This window comes from Myotis daubentonii, chromosome 2 (genome assembly GCF_963259705.1).
Source record: "Myotis daubentonii chromosome 2, mMyoDau2.1, whole genome shotgun sequence".
Classification (NCBI taxonomy): domain Eukaryota; kingdom Metazoa; phylum Chordata; class Mammalia; order Chiroptera; family Vespertilionidae; genus Myotis; species Myotis daubentonii.
Window position 1 is genome coordinate 182,543,570 of NC_081841.1, and position 20,271 is coordinate 182,563,840.

The following is a 20,271-nucleotide window of genomic DNA, read 5'->3' on the forward strand; positions in this document are numbered from 1 at the left end:
ATTCTTGAGCATTTCCTTTGTGTAAATGGCAGGCTCCAGATTGGTTTGCTTGTTTTCATGTCTTGTCTTCCACTTTTTCAAAGTAATCAGTGACCTTTAAAATAACCAGTGAGTCATGATGGGACGCTGACCAATTCTCATCGCTTGGTTTTCCTCCCTTAATATTTAATGCTGTGCTTTACTCACCTTTCAGATTTTCACTACTGATTCAATCTAAGGCTCTTTTCTTTATATTTGGGCTCATTCTTGATGACTCCTTTTTTCCTATCTTCTAATTCTTCCCCAGTTACTCCTTCCCATTTGTAAAATAAATGGTTGCAATCATAGTTATTAAGTATATGAGTGCTAGTGTTTTGCTTATGCTGAAAGAAAGGGAAGCCATACAGTTTGAACTGAAATAAGACATAATAAAGAACCAGGGTCATCAGCTTTATAAATCTTTTGGAATTTCCCTGAATTACCACCGAAACCTCCCATAAAACCTTTTTTCTCAAGTGCCAGCTTCCAACAGAAATGAATTACTTATTATTAAAGTTTCTTGGTTTTCTGAATTGTTTTGGTGATTCATCAGTTTTGTTTTCTACTAATTTCATTGAGATATATCACATTTTAACTACACATGATTTCGATGAGCCTTTGTGAGTTCATCTTAACAGATGAATTGATCATTGCTTCCATGGGAAATACTAGTATATTCCTAGTTCTAAACAAGTTGTGGATTGTCCATGTGTCAGAGCTACTTGTAAATTTCTCTGTTTTACTTCTTTCTGTGTTACATGGTAAAATGAAATTGATCATCTTTTACATGGCCCCTTCGCTCTGATGTCTTTACTTCTTTTCTGGAAACAAGAGAAGTAAATCTATTCTGCCAAAGGAGGAAACTAACTGCATTGAGCATTGATGAATTAGGTGTCTTTTACATAATAGTAGCTCTTGTTTATGGAGCATTCTTTCCCGGTGGAAGGCACTTTGTGAATGTTATTTCTAATGCTAATTCTTGGGTTAATTATTTTCATTTACATTTAAGTAACTAAGGATTAGAAATGGTAAGTAATTTGCTCAAGGTCACTGGACTACTGAGTGGTGGGCCTGCTTGAAATTTAGGTTCATTTAGCTCTAAAAACCATGGATTTTTCATTATACTTTGGCTAAACTAATGGGATTAAAGGATGATAGCTAAAACTTTGTTTAAATGCTGTAAAGCAGTTAAGCATGTTATATGTGGAATTCAAGAAACAGTCTCTTATCACTGACGGGGTGTGAGACAGTTAAGACTTAATATGTTACTTCCAAGTACTTGTTCTTTGGCCTTTCTTGTCTTTCTCATTCTCTTTCCTGATTTTTTCTTTGACCTCTCTAAGTTTAAAGATACAGGACTCTTGATCCTCAGTTTATCTTTAACCCCAGAGATAGACAACAGAAATCAGTGAGCTTGATTTGCATTTTTACTGGATCAAAGGCCCTTAATACAATTAAGCCAAAATTGATTCTTAAAAGGAAAAGAAATTCTAAATCTAAAACCTGTCCTTTAACAATTTCCAGATTATTCTCATTCTTTTCTTTTGCCTAAAATCACAAATCATGCCTAATTTAATTTTTTTTGATCCTCAGGTCCACAATGCTCCAAACCGGCTTCTTCTATAGCTTCTACATCTCTTTAAATGTCACTTCGTTCACTCAGTAACTAAAACCCAAGTTCTATCCTAGTGCCTTTCTTCCTGTCATTCTATTGTCAATCCGTCAATAGATACTGCCATTCTTCACTCAAAATATCTCTCATACTCACTGCTCACTATCTTTACTACCAACACTCTCTTCCAAACTACCATTGTCCTTGCAGGGACTGTACTTTTTCTTAAACACTTCAAAGCCATTCTTCACATAGCAGTCAGTGTGATATTTTAAAACTGTAAATAATAGGGACACATTTATCTCATTTCACCCCATCCCTTCTTTAAAACCTCTAATGGCTTTTCATTGCACTAAGATAAAATAAAAACTCCTTACCCTGACTATAAATCTTTAATTTGCGCCCTAACTGGTTTGGCTCAGTGGATAGAGCATCGGCCTGCAGACTGAAGGGTCCCAGGTTCGATTCTGGTCAAGGGCATGTACCTTGGTTGCAGGCACATCCCCAGTAGGGGGTGTGCAGGAGGCGGCTGATCGATGTTTCTCTCTCATGGATGTTTCTAACTCTCTATCCGCTCTCCCTTCCTCTCTGTAAAAAATCAATAAAATATATATATATAAAAAATCTTTAATTTGGCACCTCCCTTCTCTCCAATCTACCTTCCTTCTACTGTACTTCAGTCACACTGGCTTTCTTGAACACACCCAATTTCAGGGCCATAGAAAAAGATTTTTTTTTTTTTTTGGTAGGAGGGGAGCCTGGAACACTCTTGCTGATGTCCTCACATGAATGGCTCTTTGTTACCTCTTGGCTTAAATGTTAATGTCTTTGAGAGAAGATACTCTAATATTGCCACATGATCATTCTATCATACCTATATTATAAACTACTGCATAGTATTTATGACTTTTATGTATATATATTTTTCTTGTTCGTTAACTTTTTCCTCAATATATTATTTTGAAAAATTTCAACCATAAGACATTTTGAAAGAAGTTTACATTGTGTACCTGTATACCCAACACCAAGATTCCACTATTTATCTTTTGCTAGATTTGCTTTATCACTTAATCTATCCATTGGTAATTCATCTTAATATTGGTGCATTTCAAAGTACATTGCAGTAATTAGTGTGCATCCCAATAAATACTTCAACATAAATATCATGAACTGTATTCAATATTTCCATCAAATTTTGTTATCTCAAGGAGAAGTTTGTATATAGTAACATGAACAAATTTTAAGTCTGTATGTTTGTTTTGATAGATGTATCATCTGTATAGTCCAAAACCCCACCAGCATGTTGAACATTACTGCCACTCCAGAGAGTCCCCTCATCTTCCTTACAAGTTTATCCTAATACTCTTCCCTCACCCTCCTCCCATGTCCAGAGGCATTTCTAAATACTTTTATTATCCCCCAAAGAAACTCTGTATCCATTATTATTCACTACTTATCTCCCTTGTCCCTGGCAACCACTAATTTACTTTTTGTCTCTATGGATTTATCTATTCTGGTTATTTCATATAAATGGAATAAAAAATGTGACCTATGTCTAGTTTTTTCACATAGAGTTCATCATGTTTTATCATGTATCAGTACTTCATTCCTTTTTATGATTGAATAATAATCCATGTATGTGTATATATAGGATTTTGTTTTTTCATTCACCTATGGAATGGCATTTGGGCCATTGCCACTTCTAGACTATTGGAAATAGTGCAGCTCTGAACATGAGTGTACATACATTTGTTTTTAATTTTTTTTTCTGGTCTTTGTAGAGGTGCTGGGTTATATGGTAATTTTATGTTTAACCTTTTGAGGGACCATCAAAGTTTTTTGTTTTTGTTTTTTTTAATAGCAGATGAACCATTTTACATTACTACCCGCAATGTAAGAGGGTTTCAGTTTTTTCAAATCCTTGCCAATAGTTTTCCTCCCTTCCTTCCTTCCTTCCTTCCTTCCTTCCTTCCTTCCTTCCTTCCTTCCTTCCTTCCTTCCTTCCTTTCTTCCTTCCTTTTTTAATATTGTGGTCATCCAGGTGTGTGTGAAATGATATCTCACTGTGGCAGATAGCATGATAAAAAAAACATCATCCAACTATAGTATACTGTCAATAAGAAACTCACTATAGATTCAGAGACAGAAATAAATTAAAAGTGAAAGGATGGAAAGAAATACCCCATGCAAGTAGTAACTAAAAGAGAGCTGGAGTGGCTATATGAATATCAGACAAAACAGACTTTTAAGTTTAAAACTGCTGAAGGAGACAAAGACATTACATACTGATTATTATAAACATCTACACTAATAAAAGAGAAAAATGGTAATTGGCGTACGACGATACCCTTTTCATTGGCTAATCAGGGCTATATGCAAATTAACTGCCAACTAAGATTGGCAGTTAACTGCCAACAAGATGGCAGTTAATTTGCATATGTAGGCACAATGCAGGGAGGCGAAAGGGAAAGCAGGAAGAAGCCCCCTGCCACTGACAGTGATCAGAAACCCAGGGGGGAGGTAAGAGCTGGGGGGCAGGGCAAAGGCAGCCTTGGGGCCGCCTTTGCCCTGCCCCCCAGCCATGATCGGAGAATCAGGAGCCTTTGCCGCCCTGGCCAGTGATAGCAGGAAGTAGAGGTGGAGCCAGTGATGGGAGCTGGGCACGGTCGAAGCTGGCAGTCCCAGGAGCTAGGGGTCCCTTGCCTGGGCCTAAAGCGGAGCCCATGATCGCGGGGCCGCTGCAGCTGTGGGTCCCCGCTGCCCGAGCCGGATGCCTCAGCCAGAGGCATTAGGCCTGGGCAGGGGCAGAACCTGCAACCACGGGGAGTTGGGGGTCCCCTGCCCAGGCCTGACACCTCTGCTAGAGGCCTCAGGCCTGGTCAAGGGGCCGATCCGGTGATTGGTGATCGGAGGGTGATGAGGGTCAACTCCTCTGGCCGAGGCATCAGGCCTGGGCGGGGGACTGAGCCGGGGATTGGGGGGATATGATGGTCCCCTTGACCAGGCCTGAAGCCTGGGTCAGAGGCGTCAGGCTTGGGCGGGGGGTGGAGCAAGCGATCAGAGGGAGATGGGGGTCCCCTGCCCAGGCATGATTCCTGGGCCAGAGGCCTCAGGCCTGGGCGGGGGCCAGAGCCAGTGATCGGGGGGCGATGGGGGTCCCCTGTCCAAGCCTGACACCTCTGGCGGAGGCGTCAGGCCTGGGGAAGGTGCCGATCAGGCGATCGGAGGGTGATGGGGGTCTACGCCTCTGGCCGAGGCATCAGGCCTGGGCAAGGGGCAGAGCCAGCAATCGGAGGGGTCTGGGGGTCCCCTGCCCAGGCCTGATGCCTGGGCCAGAGGTGTCAGGCTTGGGCGGGGGGCAGAACCAGTGATGGGGGGAAATGAGGGTCCCCTGCCCAGGCCTGACACCTCTGTCAGAGGCGTCAGGCCTGGGCAAGGGGCCGATCCTGCGATTGGAGGGTGATGGGGGTCAACGCCTGAGGGCTCCCAGTATGTGAGAGGGGGCAGGCTGGGCTGAGGGACACTCCCCCCCCCCACACAAACCCAGTGCACGAATTTCGTGCACCGGGCCCCTAGTACTATTATAAACATATAAACAGCAAAGACCAAAAATCTATGAAGTAAACATTGACCGAATTGAAAGGAGGAATAGACAGTGCTACAAAACAGTTGGAAAGTTCAATTTCACACTTTAAATAATGGAGAGAACATCCACAGAGCAGATCAATAAGGAAATAGAGATCTTGAACAACACTAAAAACCAATTAGACCTTACAGATATGTATATAGAACATCCAACAAGAGAATACACATTTTTTTTTCTCAAGTAACTATTTATTAAAAGGAAAAGTGAAAGAGTGAATGATTCAGAATTTTTAGAGGAAAGGAGAAAAATAACATCAAACTGGAGAAGCATCTCATAAAGTATGTTCCTTATATTGCAATGTTATTGGGTCTTAGTTTGATTGGGAAATAACTCCTTTTCCCTTTTGTTGAATTATCTTAATGAATTGCTTTTCTCTTAAAATAGTGTGGGATTACTTGCATTAAATAAATTATTTTTTCTTTGCAGGTGATTGTTTTATATTTATTTAGTTAATATTTTATAGTAAAATTGCTCACGTGTTGGTTTCCTTTATATTTCTATTACTTAAGACAAGGATCATCACGTAGTATATATTCAGCAAGTGGTTATTCAGTGAATGAATTCAGATAGAAATATATGTTTAAGTTTATAAGTTAAGTATAATCACACATTTTAAAGATTTTTTTCACAACATTTGTTGATAATAATCTGACAATAATTTTTTAAAGCCCTCCTCCTCCCTTAATCTCTAGTTTTGTAATGGAGATACCTGGGAAGAGCATGAATATTAAGTATAAACTCCCAGCACATAGAGAATAATAAAAAAAAATCTACGATCATTCAAATAAATTTACTATGTGCTTTTTAATGATCAGTGCTATTCAATTCTTGTAGGCTGTCCTTGGATTCATTAGGCTGGATTAATGGAAGTTTTTTAAGACTCTAAGATTCAAATGTATGAGTCTTTTACTGAACATTATATCTTGACATTAACCTATGGTAGTGACACCTCTCATGTTTTGCAAGTTAGGTTCTCCTTTATGTTTCTTCTTGATATTAGTCTTCTGACTGCCTTGACCTCTGTCTCTGATTAATGTGTAAGAACAGGGACGTCCTTTCTTCTCTGCCCTGGCTGTTTTCCTTTTGGAATGGTATAGCAATAACAAAAGTTGCATGTTTTTTTTTTTTGTTTTTTTTTTATAGAAGAATAAATTGTCAATATTTTACAAGGATAAAAATACTTGGCTCTGCCCTGAAATCTTTTATTTTCTCTATTTCATGCTGCTTAGAAAATTTTTCACATGTATATAACTCTGTGGTTAAAGACATATTGAAGAAACCTTTGGAAAAAATATACAATTTATACCCTTTTTACAATCATATCCTGTTAATTTATTTTCCAACTAAGTCCTCAGTAGAAGATATCTTTGATAGCCTAAGGAGATTTAATAAGAAATGATTAAGGACAACTATGTTGAAGAAAATAGTGTTAAAGTGTTATTTGTGTGTGTGTGTGTGTGTGTGTGTGTGTGTGTGAATTATATTAAAGAATGAGTTTTTATTTTGCTGTTTTCCTATTATTTAAGTAACTAGAGGCCCGGTGCATGAAATTCATGCAGGGGGTGGGGGCGCGTTTTCTCTCAGCCCAGCCTGCACCCTCTCCAATCCGGGACCCCTCGGGGGATATCCCTCTCACAATCCAGGACTGCTGGCTCCTAACTGCTCACCTGCCTGCCTGCCTGATTGCCCCTAATTGCCCCCCCAGCAGTCTGATCACCCCTATCCGCCTCTGCCTGTCAGCCTGATCGTCCCTTACTGTCCCCCCTACCCCCCGCCAGCCTGATCACCCCTAACCACCTCTGCCTGCTGGCCTGATCGCCCCTTACTGCCCCCCTCTGCCAGCCTGGCTTCCTCTAACTGCCCCCCCTGCTGGCCTGATCGCCCCCAACTGTTCCCCTCTGCCAGCCTGGCTTCCCCTAACTGCCCCCCTGCTGGCCTGGTTGCTCCTTACTTCCCCCCTCTCCTGCTGGTCTGGTCACCCCTCACTGCCCCCCTTGCCGGCCTGGTTGCCCCCAACTGTGACCCTGCCGGCCTGGTCACCTCCAACTGCCCCCTCCACCTGCCTGGTTGCCCTCAACTGCTCCTCCTGCTGGTCTTGTCGCCCCATGCAGCCTGCTTGATCAGTTGTTTGGTTGCCCCTTACTGCCCCCCACCCCACCCCCGCCGGCCTGGTCACCTCTAACTGCTCCCTCCCCCCCTTGCTGCCCTGGTTGCCCCTAACTTCCCCCCCTGCTGGCCTGACTGCCCCTAACTGCTCCCCCCCTGCTGGCCTGACTGCCCCTAACTGCTCCCCACCCCCCCCCGCCAGCCTGGTCGCCCCAACTGCTCACCCCTTCCAGCTTGGTCACCGGTCATCTCCACTGTCCCCCTCTGCTGGCCTGGTCGCCCCCAACTGCCCACCCCTGCTGGCCTGGTCACCCCAAGTGTCTTCCTCTGCTGGCCTGGCTGCCACCTAACTGCCCCCCGCCGGCCTGGTCACCCCTTACTGCCCCCCCACCCCCTGCTGGCCTGGTCACCCCCAACTGCCCCCTCCACCAGCCTGATCGCCCCCAACTGCGCACCCCTGCTGGCCTGGTCGCCCCATGCAGCCTGCTTGTTCAGTCATTTGGTCGTCCCTCAGTAACCCCCCTGCTGGCCTGCTCTTCAGTCATTTGGTCGTCTCTCACTAACCCCCCTGCTGGCCTGGTCACCCCATGCAGCCTGCTGTACAGTCCTTACTGTTACTGTGATGGTGCCTCGGACAATTTGCATATTTCTCTATTATTAGTATAGACTAGAGGCCCGGTGCACAAAAATTTGTGCACTTGGGGGGGATGTCCCTCAGCCCAGCCTGTGCCCTCTCGCAGTCTGGGACCCCTCAGGGGATGACCACCTGCTGGCTTAGGCCCGCTCCCCGGGGGATTGGGCCTAAGATGGCAATCAGACATCCCTCTGGCAGCCCGGCAGCCCTAGGGGGCTGTCCGCTTGCCAGTGGGGAGCAGGCCTAAACTGCAGTCGGACATCCTTAGTGCTGCTGAGGAGGCAGGAGAGGCTCCCACCACCACCGCTGTACTGGCAGCCATCAGCCTGGCTTGTGGCTGAGCAGAGCTCCTCCCATGTTAGAGCCCCCTGACCACCAGAGGGCAGCTCCTGCATTGAGTGTCTGCCCCCTGGTGGTCAGTGTGTGTCATAGTGACCAGTCATTCCCAGTCCTTCTGCTGTTAGGGTCAGTTTGCATATTACCCTTTTACTATATAGGATAGAGGCCTGGTGCACAGGTGGGGGCCAGCTGGTTTGCCCTGAATGGTCTCCCGGATCAGGGTGGGGGTCCCGCTTGGTTGGCTGGCCAGCCTGGATGAGGGGATGATGGCTGTTTGCAGCTGGTCACACCCCCTTCAGGGTGGGGGTCCCCACTGGGGTGCCTGGCCAGTCTGGGTGAGGGGCTGAGGGCCGTTTTCAGGCTGGCAGGTGACTGAAGCTCCCAACCTCTCCTTTATTTCTTTTCTTTTTCTTAATTCTGGGATTTATTTACCTTCTATGGCTGTCACTGGAGCTGAGAGCCGGCTTTAGCTCTGAGGCTCGGCTCCAGCTCTGAGACCTCGGCTTGGCTTTGTTTAGCTTCTCTAATTGAAACACTGTTGCAACTCCAGCTCTGAGGCCCGGCTGGCTGAAAGCAGGTTTCTGGGGATTGTTTAGCTTCTATAATTGCAACATAGTTGCTTAGAGTGCAGCTCAGAGCTGGGCGGCAGCAGGCGGGAAACCTTGGCTTCCTCCATCACTGGAGCAAGCAAGCCTCCTGTTCGCTTCAGCTGCCTGGCTGCCGGCGCCATCTTGGTTGGCAGTTAATTTGCATATCGCCCTGATTAGCCAATGGGAAGTGTGTTGGAGGTACGGTTAATTACCATGTTTGTCTATTATTAGATAGGATGTGGTCATTGGGGGTCAGAATGATAGTCCCTGGGAGATGGTAACATGTGCTCTGTGTCCCCTTTCTCTTTCTTTATCTGTCTTTTGGCTGTTTAGATTTTCTTTTATTTATTACTCCAGCATACACATTTTGGGTTTAAGCATAATTTCACAACTTCTCTCTCTGTGTTACACCATATTATATTTGTTCCCACTATTTTTTTTGTTCTTTTTAGTCTGTCATCTTTCTCTTGTTTTATTGTATTTTTGTATTATTTCTTTATAACTCTGTTGCAAAAGGCTTTTTTATTTTCCAATGGAAAAACTGAGTGATGATAAGGATCACCTACAGGTACCTTTTTTTAGAGATTGTATATATCTTTCATAGTAGAGATATAAATAATTCATAGTTGGAGTACAACACATACATGTTTACATTCTACTTACTGGATAATTTAAGCCCAGATAATATGAATGTAAATGTACATCACCTTAGTGTTAAGTCTGCTAATCCAAAGGGTACACCAAAACTAAATTGATAATGATAAAACTAACATAACTAATTTTAATTAAAAGAGAACAATAAAATCAGTAGAAAATTATGACCAAATAAACACAGCATGTGTAATGCATTGGTAATGGAATTCATTTCCCCATAGTGCATGAATTTAAACTATCTCCTTATTTGTAGTCTCTAAAGGAACTTTTGAATGTGTCAAAGTCTTGCACAGCAGCCAAATTTCCCAGTAGATTCTGAATTATATTTCCTTGGAATTCTCTTAGTAATGTGCTAGTTTTTATTTGAATCTATTATCATTAGTTCATCAGAGCTCTAGTATTCCACCTTGTTGACCTCAAACAACAAAAATTTATTTTTTTTTCATCCTAAGTCAGCGGTTCTCAACCTGTGGGATGCGACCCCTTTGGGGGTCGAACAACCCTTTCACAGGGGTAGCCCTAAGACCATTGGAAAACACATATATAATTACTTATTGTTTTTGTGATTAATCACTATGCTTTAATTATGTTCAATTTGTAACCATGAAAATATATCCTGCATACCAGGTATTTACATTACGATTCATAACAGTAGCAAAATTACAGTTATGAAGTAGCAATGAAAATAATTTTACGGTTGGGGGTCACCACAACATGAGGGACTGTATTAAAGGGTCGCGGCATTAGGAAGGTTCAGAACCACCGTCCTAAGTGTTTATTCTTCATTGGTCAGCTAGTGGGATGGGAAGAAGTTCTGTTCTGTTGGAGCCTTATTCATGAAATAAGGCTGATGGAGGTTTTAGCATCTGCAATAGTCACAGATCACAGAGGCAGGAAGTAGAGAGGTCTCAATTTTGATATTAGCAGTGAGGCTTTTTCCATGTTTCAGTGTTCAGTGTTATATTTCATTATGTGGTTTGCAATTTTTACACCATTATCATCACTTAAATCCTGAATTCATCAACTCTCCATTTCTATTGCTTCTCTCTTTGTTTAAACTAGTTTCTTGCTTAGAACACTATAATGATAGCCTACCATATAACTCCTCTGCTATTCTTTGGATTCTCTTGTAAGCAGACTTGGAAAGTTTATTGGGAGAATACCCTTGGGACCAACAGTGTGAGGGAGTGAAGGAAACTGGATTAAAGGAGAAGTTTAATTGGGTTGAGATGCATACTCAACAAAGGATTTAGCTAATCCTATAGAAAGCTCTGAATGTTTGTTGGTCTTTTATGGTAGTCTCAAATTGGCCAGTTGTATCAACTAACCATTGGGTGTAGGCTCCCCTTAGGAAGGGGCAAGACCTTAGGCAGAAAGTTGAGAGAAGATGTCAACTATCCATTACCAATATAAGAAAAGGGGAATGACCTAAATTGGTGATCTGGACAGAGAACCTTGTTTTATAAGATGACTAGGGGCCCAGTGCACAAATTCATGCACCTTGAAAGGACCTGTGGGCCACGAGGCTGTGGTGGGCACAGGGGCGGGTCTTGGCCTATCCTCTCGCCCCCGCCCAGTCCCTCCTGCCACAGCCGCCCCCGGTCCTGTCTCCTGGCAGCCCCGCTCCTGGGAATTTACTCTTTAGAAATTTCTACCGGTAGTTAACTTGGTTTTTGTTTACATGATAGTGTATTTTGCATTCTTTCTTGAAAGATAGTTTTGCTGTATAGGCAAATCCAGGTTGATAGTGGTTTTCTATCAGCATAGCCCTGAAATCTTTGTTCTGGGTTCTGTAGCTATTGAAGACATAGCTCTCCATCTAGTTTTTGTTAGTTTATAGGCAATTTGTTCATTTTGTTTGACTGCTTTATAAAAATAATTCTTTGTGAAGAATATAATACATCAATTTTAAGTGCATAACAATAAATTTTAATAAATGTAACCACAATTAATATATAGAACATTTTTATCCCTTTTGAAAATGTCCATTCCCTCATTTTACATTTCCAGAAGCAGTGTTTGAGAGTTCCAGTTACTCCATCCTTGGAAAACACTTCATATTGCTTTTCTCTTTAAATTAAGTAATTCTAATGGATGTGTAGTTTTATTTCCTTGTGATTTTAAATTCTATTTCCTTAATACCTAATACTGTTGAGCATATTTCCACATGCTTAATGACCATTTATTAATCTTTTATGAACTGTTTTTTTCAAATGTTTGCTCCCCCCCGCCCCCACATACACATTTTAAATGATTAGGATTCTTGATTTTTTTAAGCACAGTTTTATATTTACAGAATTATTGAACAGATAGTATGTGGAGTTCCATATATACCCCCAACCCCAGCCTTTTACAAAGTTTCTCCAATTAACATCTTGCATTCATGTGGTACATTTGTTAAGATGAATGAACCAACATTGATACATTATTATTAACTATAGTCCTTAGTTTAAATTAAGGTTCACTCTGTTGTATAGTTGTGAGTTTTGACAAATACAAAATACATGTATCCACCATTACAGTTTCATACAAAATAGTTTCCCTTGGGCTTCACCTACTCAACACCCCCAATCCCTGGCACACACTGCTCTTTTATTATATCTACTAGAGGCACTGGGGTGGGGGAGGGGGGATCCCTCAGCCCAGCCTGTGTCCTCTCGAAGTCTGGGACCCCTTGGGAGATAATGACCTGCTGGCTTAGGCCTGCTCCATGGTGCAGCCCCTGGTTGGGCTCAGAGCAGGGCCGATTGGGGAGTTGGGGTGCCGCCCCCTGTCATGCACAGAGCAGGGCGGATTGGGAGGTTGTGATGCCACCCTCAGTCACGCTCAGGGCAGGGCCGATTGGGGGGTTGGGGCACCACCCCCTGTCACACTCAAGGCAGGGTCGATGGGGAGGTTGCGGCGCCACTCCCTGTCACGCACAGAGCAGGGCCAATCAGGGGGTTGGGGCGCTGCCCCCTGTCACGCACAGAGCAGGGCCAATCAAGGGGTTGGGGCACTGCCCCCTGTCACGCACAGAGCAGGGCCCATCAGGGGATTGGGGAGCTCCCCCCTGTCACGCACAGAGCAGGGCCAATAGGGGAGTTGGGGCACTGCCCTCTATAACCCACAGAGCAGGGCCGATCAGGGGGTTGGGGTGCCGCCACTGTCACACTCAGGGCAGGGCCGATGGGGAGGTTATGGCTCTACCCCATCACACACAGAGCAGGGCCCGTGGGGGGGGGGAATTGGGGCGCCGCACCCTGTCACACACAGAGCAGGGCCGAACAGGGGGTTGGGGCGCTGCACCCTGTCACACACAGAGCCGCAGGGCGACCAGGGGTTTGGGGAGCTCCCCCCTATCAGGCACAGAGCAGGGCTGATCAGGAGGTTGGGGCGCCTTCCCCTGTCATGAACAGAGCAGGGTGGATAGGGAGGTTGTGGCCCCGCCCCCTGACACACACAGAGCCACAGGGTGATCAGGGGGTTTGGGCGCCGCCCCCTGTCACGCTGATCCCGGTTCCAGGAGGTCTCTCAGCTCCGCTGATCCCAGTGCGGGGAGCCATATTACCCTTTTACTATATAGGATAGAGGCCTGGTGCATGGGTGGGGGCCGGCTGGTTTGCCCTGAAGGGTGTCCTGGATCAGGGTGGGGGTCCCCACTGGGGTGCCTGGCCAGCCTGAGTGAGGGAATGATGGCTGTTTGCAGCTGGTCACACACCCTTCAGGGTGGGGGTCCCCACTGGGGTGCCTGGCCAGTCTGGGTGAGGGGCCGAGGGCTGTTTTCAGGCTGGCGGGTAACTGAAGCTCCCAACTGCTCCTTTTTTTCTTTTTTTTTATTCTGGGCCAGCTTTAGCTCTGGCTCCGGCTCTGAGGCCTCCGCTGCTGAAAGCAGGTATCTGGTTTGTTTGGGTTCTATAATTGAAACACTGTATCAACTCCAGCTCTGAGATCCCAGCTGGCTGAAAGCAGGTTTCTTGGGTTTTGTTTAGCTTCTATATTTGTAACAATGTTTCAAACCGCAAGCTCAGAGGCCGGCAAAGGCAGGCTGGGAATGTTGGAGTCCTCCATCTCTGAAGCAAGCAAGCCTCATGTTAGCTTCAAGTTGCCTATCTAATATAGTCTTACCCTTTCCAGAAAGTCATATAGTTAAAATCCTACACTTTGACTTCTTAAACTTAGCAAGATGCATTTAAAGGTTTCTCCATGTCTTTTCACAGCTTTATAGCTCATATTTTTTTTTCAGTTGAGCAACATCCCACTATATGGTTATACAACAGTGTGTTTATCCTTTCACCTTTTGAAAGATATCCTGGTTGTTTCTAGTTTTTGGTGATTGTGAATAAAGATGTTGTGAACATTTGTGTGCAGGTTTCTGTGTGGACATAAATTTTTAACTCAATTGAGTATATACCTGCCACTGGGTCATATGGTAAAATTATATTTATTTAGCTTTAGGTAAAGTCATTTTGCATTCCTACCAGCAGTGAATAGCATTTGATGTCAGTGTTCTGGATACTAGGAATTCTTATAAGGTGTGTAGTAGTATGTTGTTTTAATTTTCATTTCCCTGATGACAAATCATGTTGAAAATCTTTTCATATGCTCATTTGCCATCTTATATCTTTAAATCTTCTTGTTGTCTATTCAAATCTTTTACTTATTTTTAAATTGGGTTGTTAGTTTTCTTTTTGTTGAGTTTTAAGAGCTCTGTATCTTTTAGATACAAGTTCTTTACCAGATATATTTTTGAAAATAAAGTTCAGTTTATCAATGTTTTTCTTTCATCGATTTCACTTTTGGTGTTATATGTAAAAGTTTATTGCTAAATCCAAGTTCACCTAGATTTTTCTCCTACTTATCTTCTAGAAAGTCTATTATTTAGTATTGTATATTTAGGTCTACAGTCCACTTTGAGTTAACTTTTGTGAAAGGTATAAGGACTGTGTCTAGATTCATTTTTTTTTTTAACATATGGCTGCTTGTTGTTCTATACCATTTGTTGAAGAGACTTTCTTTTCTTCATTGAATTGCTTTTGCTGCTTTGTCAAATTTCAGTTGACTATATTTGTGTGGGTCTATTTCTGGGCTCTCTGTTCTATTCCATTGATTAATTTGTTCTTTTACCAATATCATGCTAACTTGATTACTGTAGCTTTATATAAGTCTCATGTAGATACTTATATTTATGCCTAAGTATTCTATTTTTGTTTTGCTGCTAATGTAAATGATATTGTGTTTTTAGTTTTAAATTCCAACTTTTCATTACTGGTGTATAGGAATGCAATGCCTTTTGTATCCTGCAGCTTTGCAATAATCACATTGTAGTTTTAGAAGTTTGCTTTTGGTGGTGGTTGTTGATTTTTAGAGATTTTTTTCATAGACAATCATATTACCTACTAATGAAGAGTTTTATTTATTTCTTACCAGTTTGTTTAGCTTTCTCTTGTCTTAATGGTTAAGCTAGGAAGTATAGTAGCATGTTTAATAGGACTGGTAAAAGGGAGCCTCCTTACCTTGTTCCTGATTTTAGGGGGAAAGCATCGATCCTCAACATTAAATCTGAGGTTAGCTGTAGGTATTTTGTAGATGTTCTTTATGAAGTCTAAGAAATTTCCTTCTCTCCCTAGTTTGCTGAACTCATTGGGTGTTGGAGTATCTGCTTATGTGGTCTTCTTTTCTTCTTTAGTGATGGATTACATTAAATGGTTTTTGAATGTTGAACTAGCCTTGCATAACTGAAATATATCCCACTTGGTCATGGTGCATATAATTCTTTTTATACATTGTTGAATTTTTTTCCTTTCAGCCATTTTATTTTTATACCTAGAAATTGTATTTTAATTTTTTATATTTTCTACTTCTTTCCTCATCATGATTATTTTTCCATTAAATCATACAGACAGTATTTATAATATCTGTAATTTGTAATAGTATTTGTAATAACTGTTTTAAGGCTTTTTATTTCTGAGTTTGTTTTTGTTGACTATTTTCCTTCTGATGTGGATCACATTTTGCCTTTTCACATGTCTCTTAATTTTTTATTGGATTGTAGACATTGTGAATGTTTAGATTTTTGTTACTTTTATTTAAAGGATGTTAAAGTTTATTTTGTTTGATAGGTAAATTAATTGATGTTCAGATTAATATCTTTTAAGCTTTTTTCTTTCTTTCTTTTTTTTTTTTTTCAACTTTCTTAGGGCAAGTGTAGCATAGCCTTTTCTGGCATTCTGATTCAACAAGTATATCTTTGTCCATTTTTCTCTACCTTTTATGATTCTATCCTTGAATTCATAATTTCTTTCGGTATACAACTGTGATTTTTTTTTTTAGTACGTTGTAAACACCTAATGTTTTAGGCAGGAGGGAGAGGTGAAGCTAAATATATTGTTAAAGAATTTCACTGACCACTGTGTAGTTTACTGGGACCACCTCTAGTGATGGGGAGTTCTGTTAAGGGGCTATTACAGGAGTCCTAGGAAGAGATGATGGCAGTTTGCATACTGGTAATTGTGATAATGGAGATAAAAGTGTGATCATTTTCTAATTACAAACAAAAATGACATTTCATGAGGAAGTTTAATGAACACCATCTTAACCAAATATAACTTCATCAGGGAAAGTACACTTTCTTTTCTTTTTATGGCTGTCTGATGCGATGTAAGAATGAAAGTATGTTAATTTTTTTTGGCTTTCTAGAATATGCTTTTCCTAATCCTTCTTCTCTTACCTTCCTGTGATTCTTTTCTCTTCTGAATTCCTAATGATAGAATTATTTGGGTACTTTTCCTCATCCTAGAATATAAAGCTCCCAATGTGAAAACTATATGTTAATCTTTCTTCTTCTCACTACACTTATCATTGCTTTTAAAATGCTACCTCCGCATAAAGCTATCCTACACAGACATAACCAACATCAGAATTTTAAAAATTGAATTAATTATGAAACACTTAGGAAGCAAGTGCCTTTTTAACTAAGTTGAAGTTAAGAGTGCTATTTTATGGTTTAGAGGTCAAAGGTCTATGACCTTTGGCCTTCTCTTCCCTTTCCCTCTAAGATCCTATAGAGAGAGTTCAGTGCTCTTAGACTCTAAGAGCATCACAGGCCAGGAAGAGTCCTTTAAAGGCTCACTACTGACCTCTTCTTTTTTCAGAAACAATCCTAAACAAGTGGCCTCAAACATGTGTATCTCCACCTTGTTTTTCAGAAAACCTCTAAACAAGACTTTACAACTTCTCTTGATAAATTGTTATAGATGACTCATGCTGTCAAAAATTTTACTTTGTAATAACTAGTCTAAATATTAAATCTTGCTAACAACAATTTTATGATTTTATTTTCTCTTATAAAACTATACCTGGAAATATCCTTTGTTTGGGGCCTTACGTTGTATTTTAGTAATTCCCACTAGTCTAGGCATTCCCTGTTGAATGAATGGATTTAGGACAATAGCTTCTCCATTGATGTCAGCAAGATCTGGAACTTTTGTAATATAATAGTCAGGGCTTGATTTTTCCCAAAACCATCATGTCAGTTCTTGCTGGTAAAAGCTGCAGGGGATTCCTGTGACTTTTCAGATAAAAATACCTCAAGCACTATAAATCATTACTTTTGAAACAAGGGAATTTAGTTTGTTATGCATCCAAGCAGCAGTTTTGGGGAATCATATGAGTGTGTGTATATTTGTGTGTTTCCTTAATGCTATATAAGTTGCTTCACGCGTCTTTGGTTGGTTAATACTATATTTACTCCCAGTTTTGGAATTCATTGTCAAATAATTTATATTTTCTTAGCTTTTGGTTTCATTATTGGTGAAAATGTTACATTTATTGATAGTCTCTCTCTTTTTTTAAATGAACACACTCTCATTAAAAATATATGCAAGATCATTATACTGGTGTTATCTTTCTGACTCTAAAGAAAGGAACTTTTAAATAAATTAGTTATTGTCTCCTGCGTTATTGAACATGTGGTCAGTTGTCATGTTCCTGCATCCAAATGATCAAAGTCTGAACTTCTGTCTAATTCTTCCCTGCTGTTAGGCTACCCTGTCATGATCAAGGCCTCAGCAGGTGGTGGTGGGAAAGGCATGCGAATCGCTTGGGATGATGAAGAGACCAGGTGAGATGCTGTCCAAAATATACTTTTGATGAAAATTACAGTTACTAGAGTTTTATTAATCTGACAAGTAGACAAATATAAAAAACATAATGAAATAATTACAATCACCATCTAATTTTTGCTTTTTTCCCAATTTTATATGGGAAAAATTGGAATTATGCAGAAACTTCCTTACTTATATTTCCATGATGATTACCGTATTATAGGCAGGTTTTTACTTTATTAAACATTAAGAAAGGATAATCTTTTCATTTTTACAGTCTACTTTTAAAATTTACAGTTATGATTCCATTTTCTAGGCAAAAGTTATTAACATTTGATCGTGTAATTCTAAGTGCAGCCAAAGATTTAAACCACATATTTAAAAGGTGTCATTATTTCATTTGTTTATTACTCAGTATGTACTTGCTTTCATTTCCTTGTTTATAAAAGTAGTGAAATACTTTGATACTTTTATAGCGTAAAATATATATTTTTTTGAATTTGAAATTGCTGTATGTCCATTTTATAGTGCACTCCATTGTAAATTTAGAACATTTTTTATTAGTAGTTCAGAAATTAAAAGTATATTTTAAAACAGTAATTAAAAAACCCAAAGCATTGATTATACAAAATAATTTTTTGAAAAACTGTCTAATATGAGCAGGTTTTAGGGGACTCTTCAAATTTGTAGTCTTATTTATTTTCAGGATTGGTAGTAAGAGAGATTTATGTCATTTTTTGGAGAGGGGTAAAAAAAAATCACTGAGTAATTATTGTTGCATTTTCTACCCTTTACCCGGAAGTAAATTGGTCTTCTAAGCTGTTAATTTTGCTTTCTCCCTTTCTTTCTCTTTTCCTTCCCACTCCTCAAAATCTCTACATGACAGCAATCTGGAGTAGTTGGTATGAAAGTCATCCAGTACAATATTAAGTCAGAAATTAGGTTCTAAAGTGAACAAGGAGGTAAAAAGCTCCTAAAGGCGATATACTAGCCATTAAAATCTTTTGGGAAGACACCACATTGTGGACTTACACAGATAGTTTTAACGCTAACAAGAAAATTGTCTTAGAACACCATTATGTCTTTTGTTAAGTGTCAGAAAGTAATTGGCTTATGATGTGGAGTGATGATATGCCGGGAGCCGGTCCATCCTTGCTTTTTCAAGGGACCTGGCATATATGGCATACTGTTCTTAATATGTTTGCTCACCTTCTTGGCACTATGTGTTTTAACCAAGGTCACCTCTCTGAGAAAGGTTGTCTCCCCAGGTAGGGATTTTCCCCTGAAGTTAGGGAGGAATAAAACCCCTTAACTAAGTGCCAGGCGGGTAATTAATCACTTTAACTAGGAACAATCATGCTTAAGCTACATAATCTTTACTCCCTGGAATGGAGATAAGAAACGCCCTAACCTTTGGAATAGAGATTGATAGGATTGGAATCAACTGGTATAAATACAGAAGTAACAAGACAACAGGAAACAGAACCTGGACACAGAACCTAGACACAGAACCTACACAGAACCTAGAGACAGAAGAACTTCGCTGGAGAGAACATGGCAAAAGATCCTGGACAGAAACTGGCCACAGAACCTAGAGACAGAACCTAGAGACAGAACATGGCAAAAGATCCTGGACAGAAACTGGCCACAGAACCTAGAGACAGAACCTAGAGACAGAACATGGCAAAAGATCCTGGACAGAAACTGGCAACAGAACCTAGAGACAGAACCTAGTGAGAGAACCTGGCTGAAGATCCTAGAGACAGAACCTGGCTACAGAACCTGGCTGGAGAACCTGGAGAACCTGGCTGGAGAACCTAGCAAGAGAACATGGCTACAGAACTTCGCTGGAGATCCTGAACAGAACTTCGCTGGTGATCCTGACCAGAACTTGGCTAGAGATCCTGGCTAGGCTGCTGATCAACTGGACGCTGTCTCCATTTCATTCCTTCTTCGCCGACTCCGTCCACACCTTTGGGGACCCCTGGACCCGCTGGGGCTGGACCCCAGCAATGATATATGACAAATGCAGGTCTTTAAACCTCAGTCTCACTCTCAGAGTGTCACTGATACCTGATATTGACTGAGGTAATATCAGATTCCCATCTTAAGCTTACCCTACAAGAATAAACTCATTGCATGGATGGCAATATTTGTTGAGAGCCTACTATGTTTTAATAACATTCCAGGAATACAGCAATGAACAGAAACAAACAAAATAATTAATTCCTCCATACAGTTTACACACTAGCTCAGGAGTTCTTAACCTTTGAATTCAAAGACCCGTAGAATTCAGGGACTGTTCATGCAGCTGGATGAGTTTTAAAAAGTACATATTTCTTTCATTATCATCTAGTGGCAGTTTAGTGTTTCCTCCAATATAGGCAACAAACTATATTTGTAGTAGTAGTATCTCCGGAGATTTTCACCACTTAGGAAATCACATACAGTATTATCTTATCACATTACAGTTATAGATATCTCTAGGTTATACTGATTATTAGACTTGTTGGAGCTTTTTGATGAATAAAGAACCATATACATTATATCCCCAAATTGTTTAAAAAATATTTTGATACCTGTATTTT

At 41.1% G+C, this 20,271-nt stretch overlaps 1 protein-coding gene across 3 annotated transcripts in view; it reads left to right on the forward strand.

The window, feature by feature from the left end:
* The window catches only part of PCCA (propionyl-CoA carboxylase subunit alpha), a 382,460-nt gene that overhangs the window by 146,288 nt on the left and 215,901 nt on the right, over nucleotides 1-20,271 (forward strand). For all 3 annotated transcript variants that reach the window (XM_059685039.1, XM_059685040.1, XM_059685041.1), the window contains exon 9: nucleotides 17,622-17,700. In XM_059685039.1, the coding sequence (XP_059541022.1) occupies nucleotides 17,622-17,700 (79 nt within the window). The remainder of the gene's footprint in view (nucleotides 1-17,621; nucleotides 17,701-20,271) is intronic.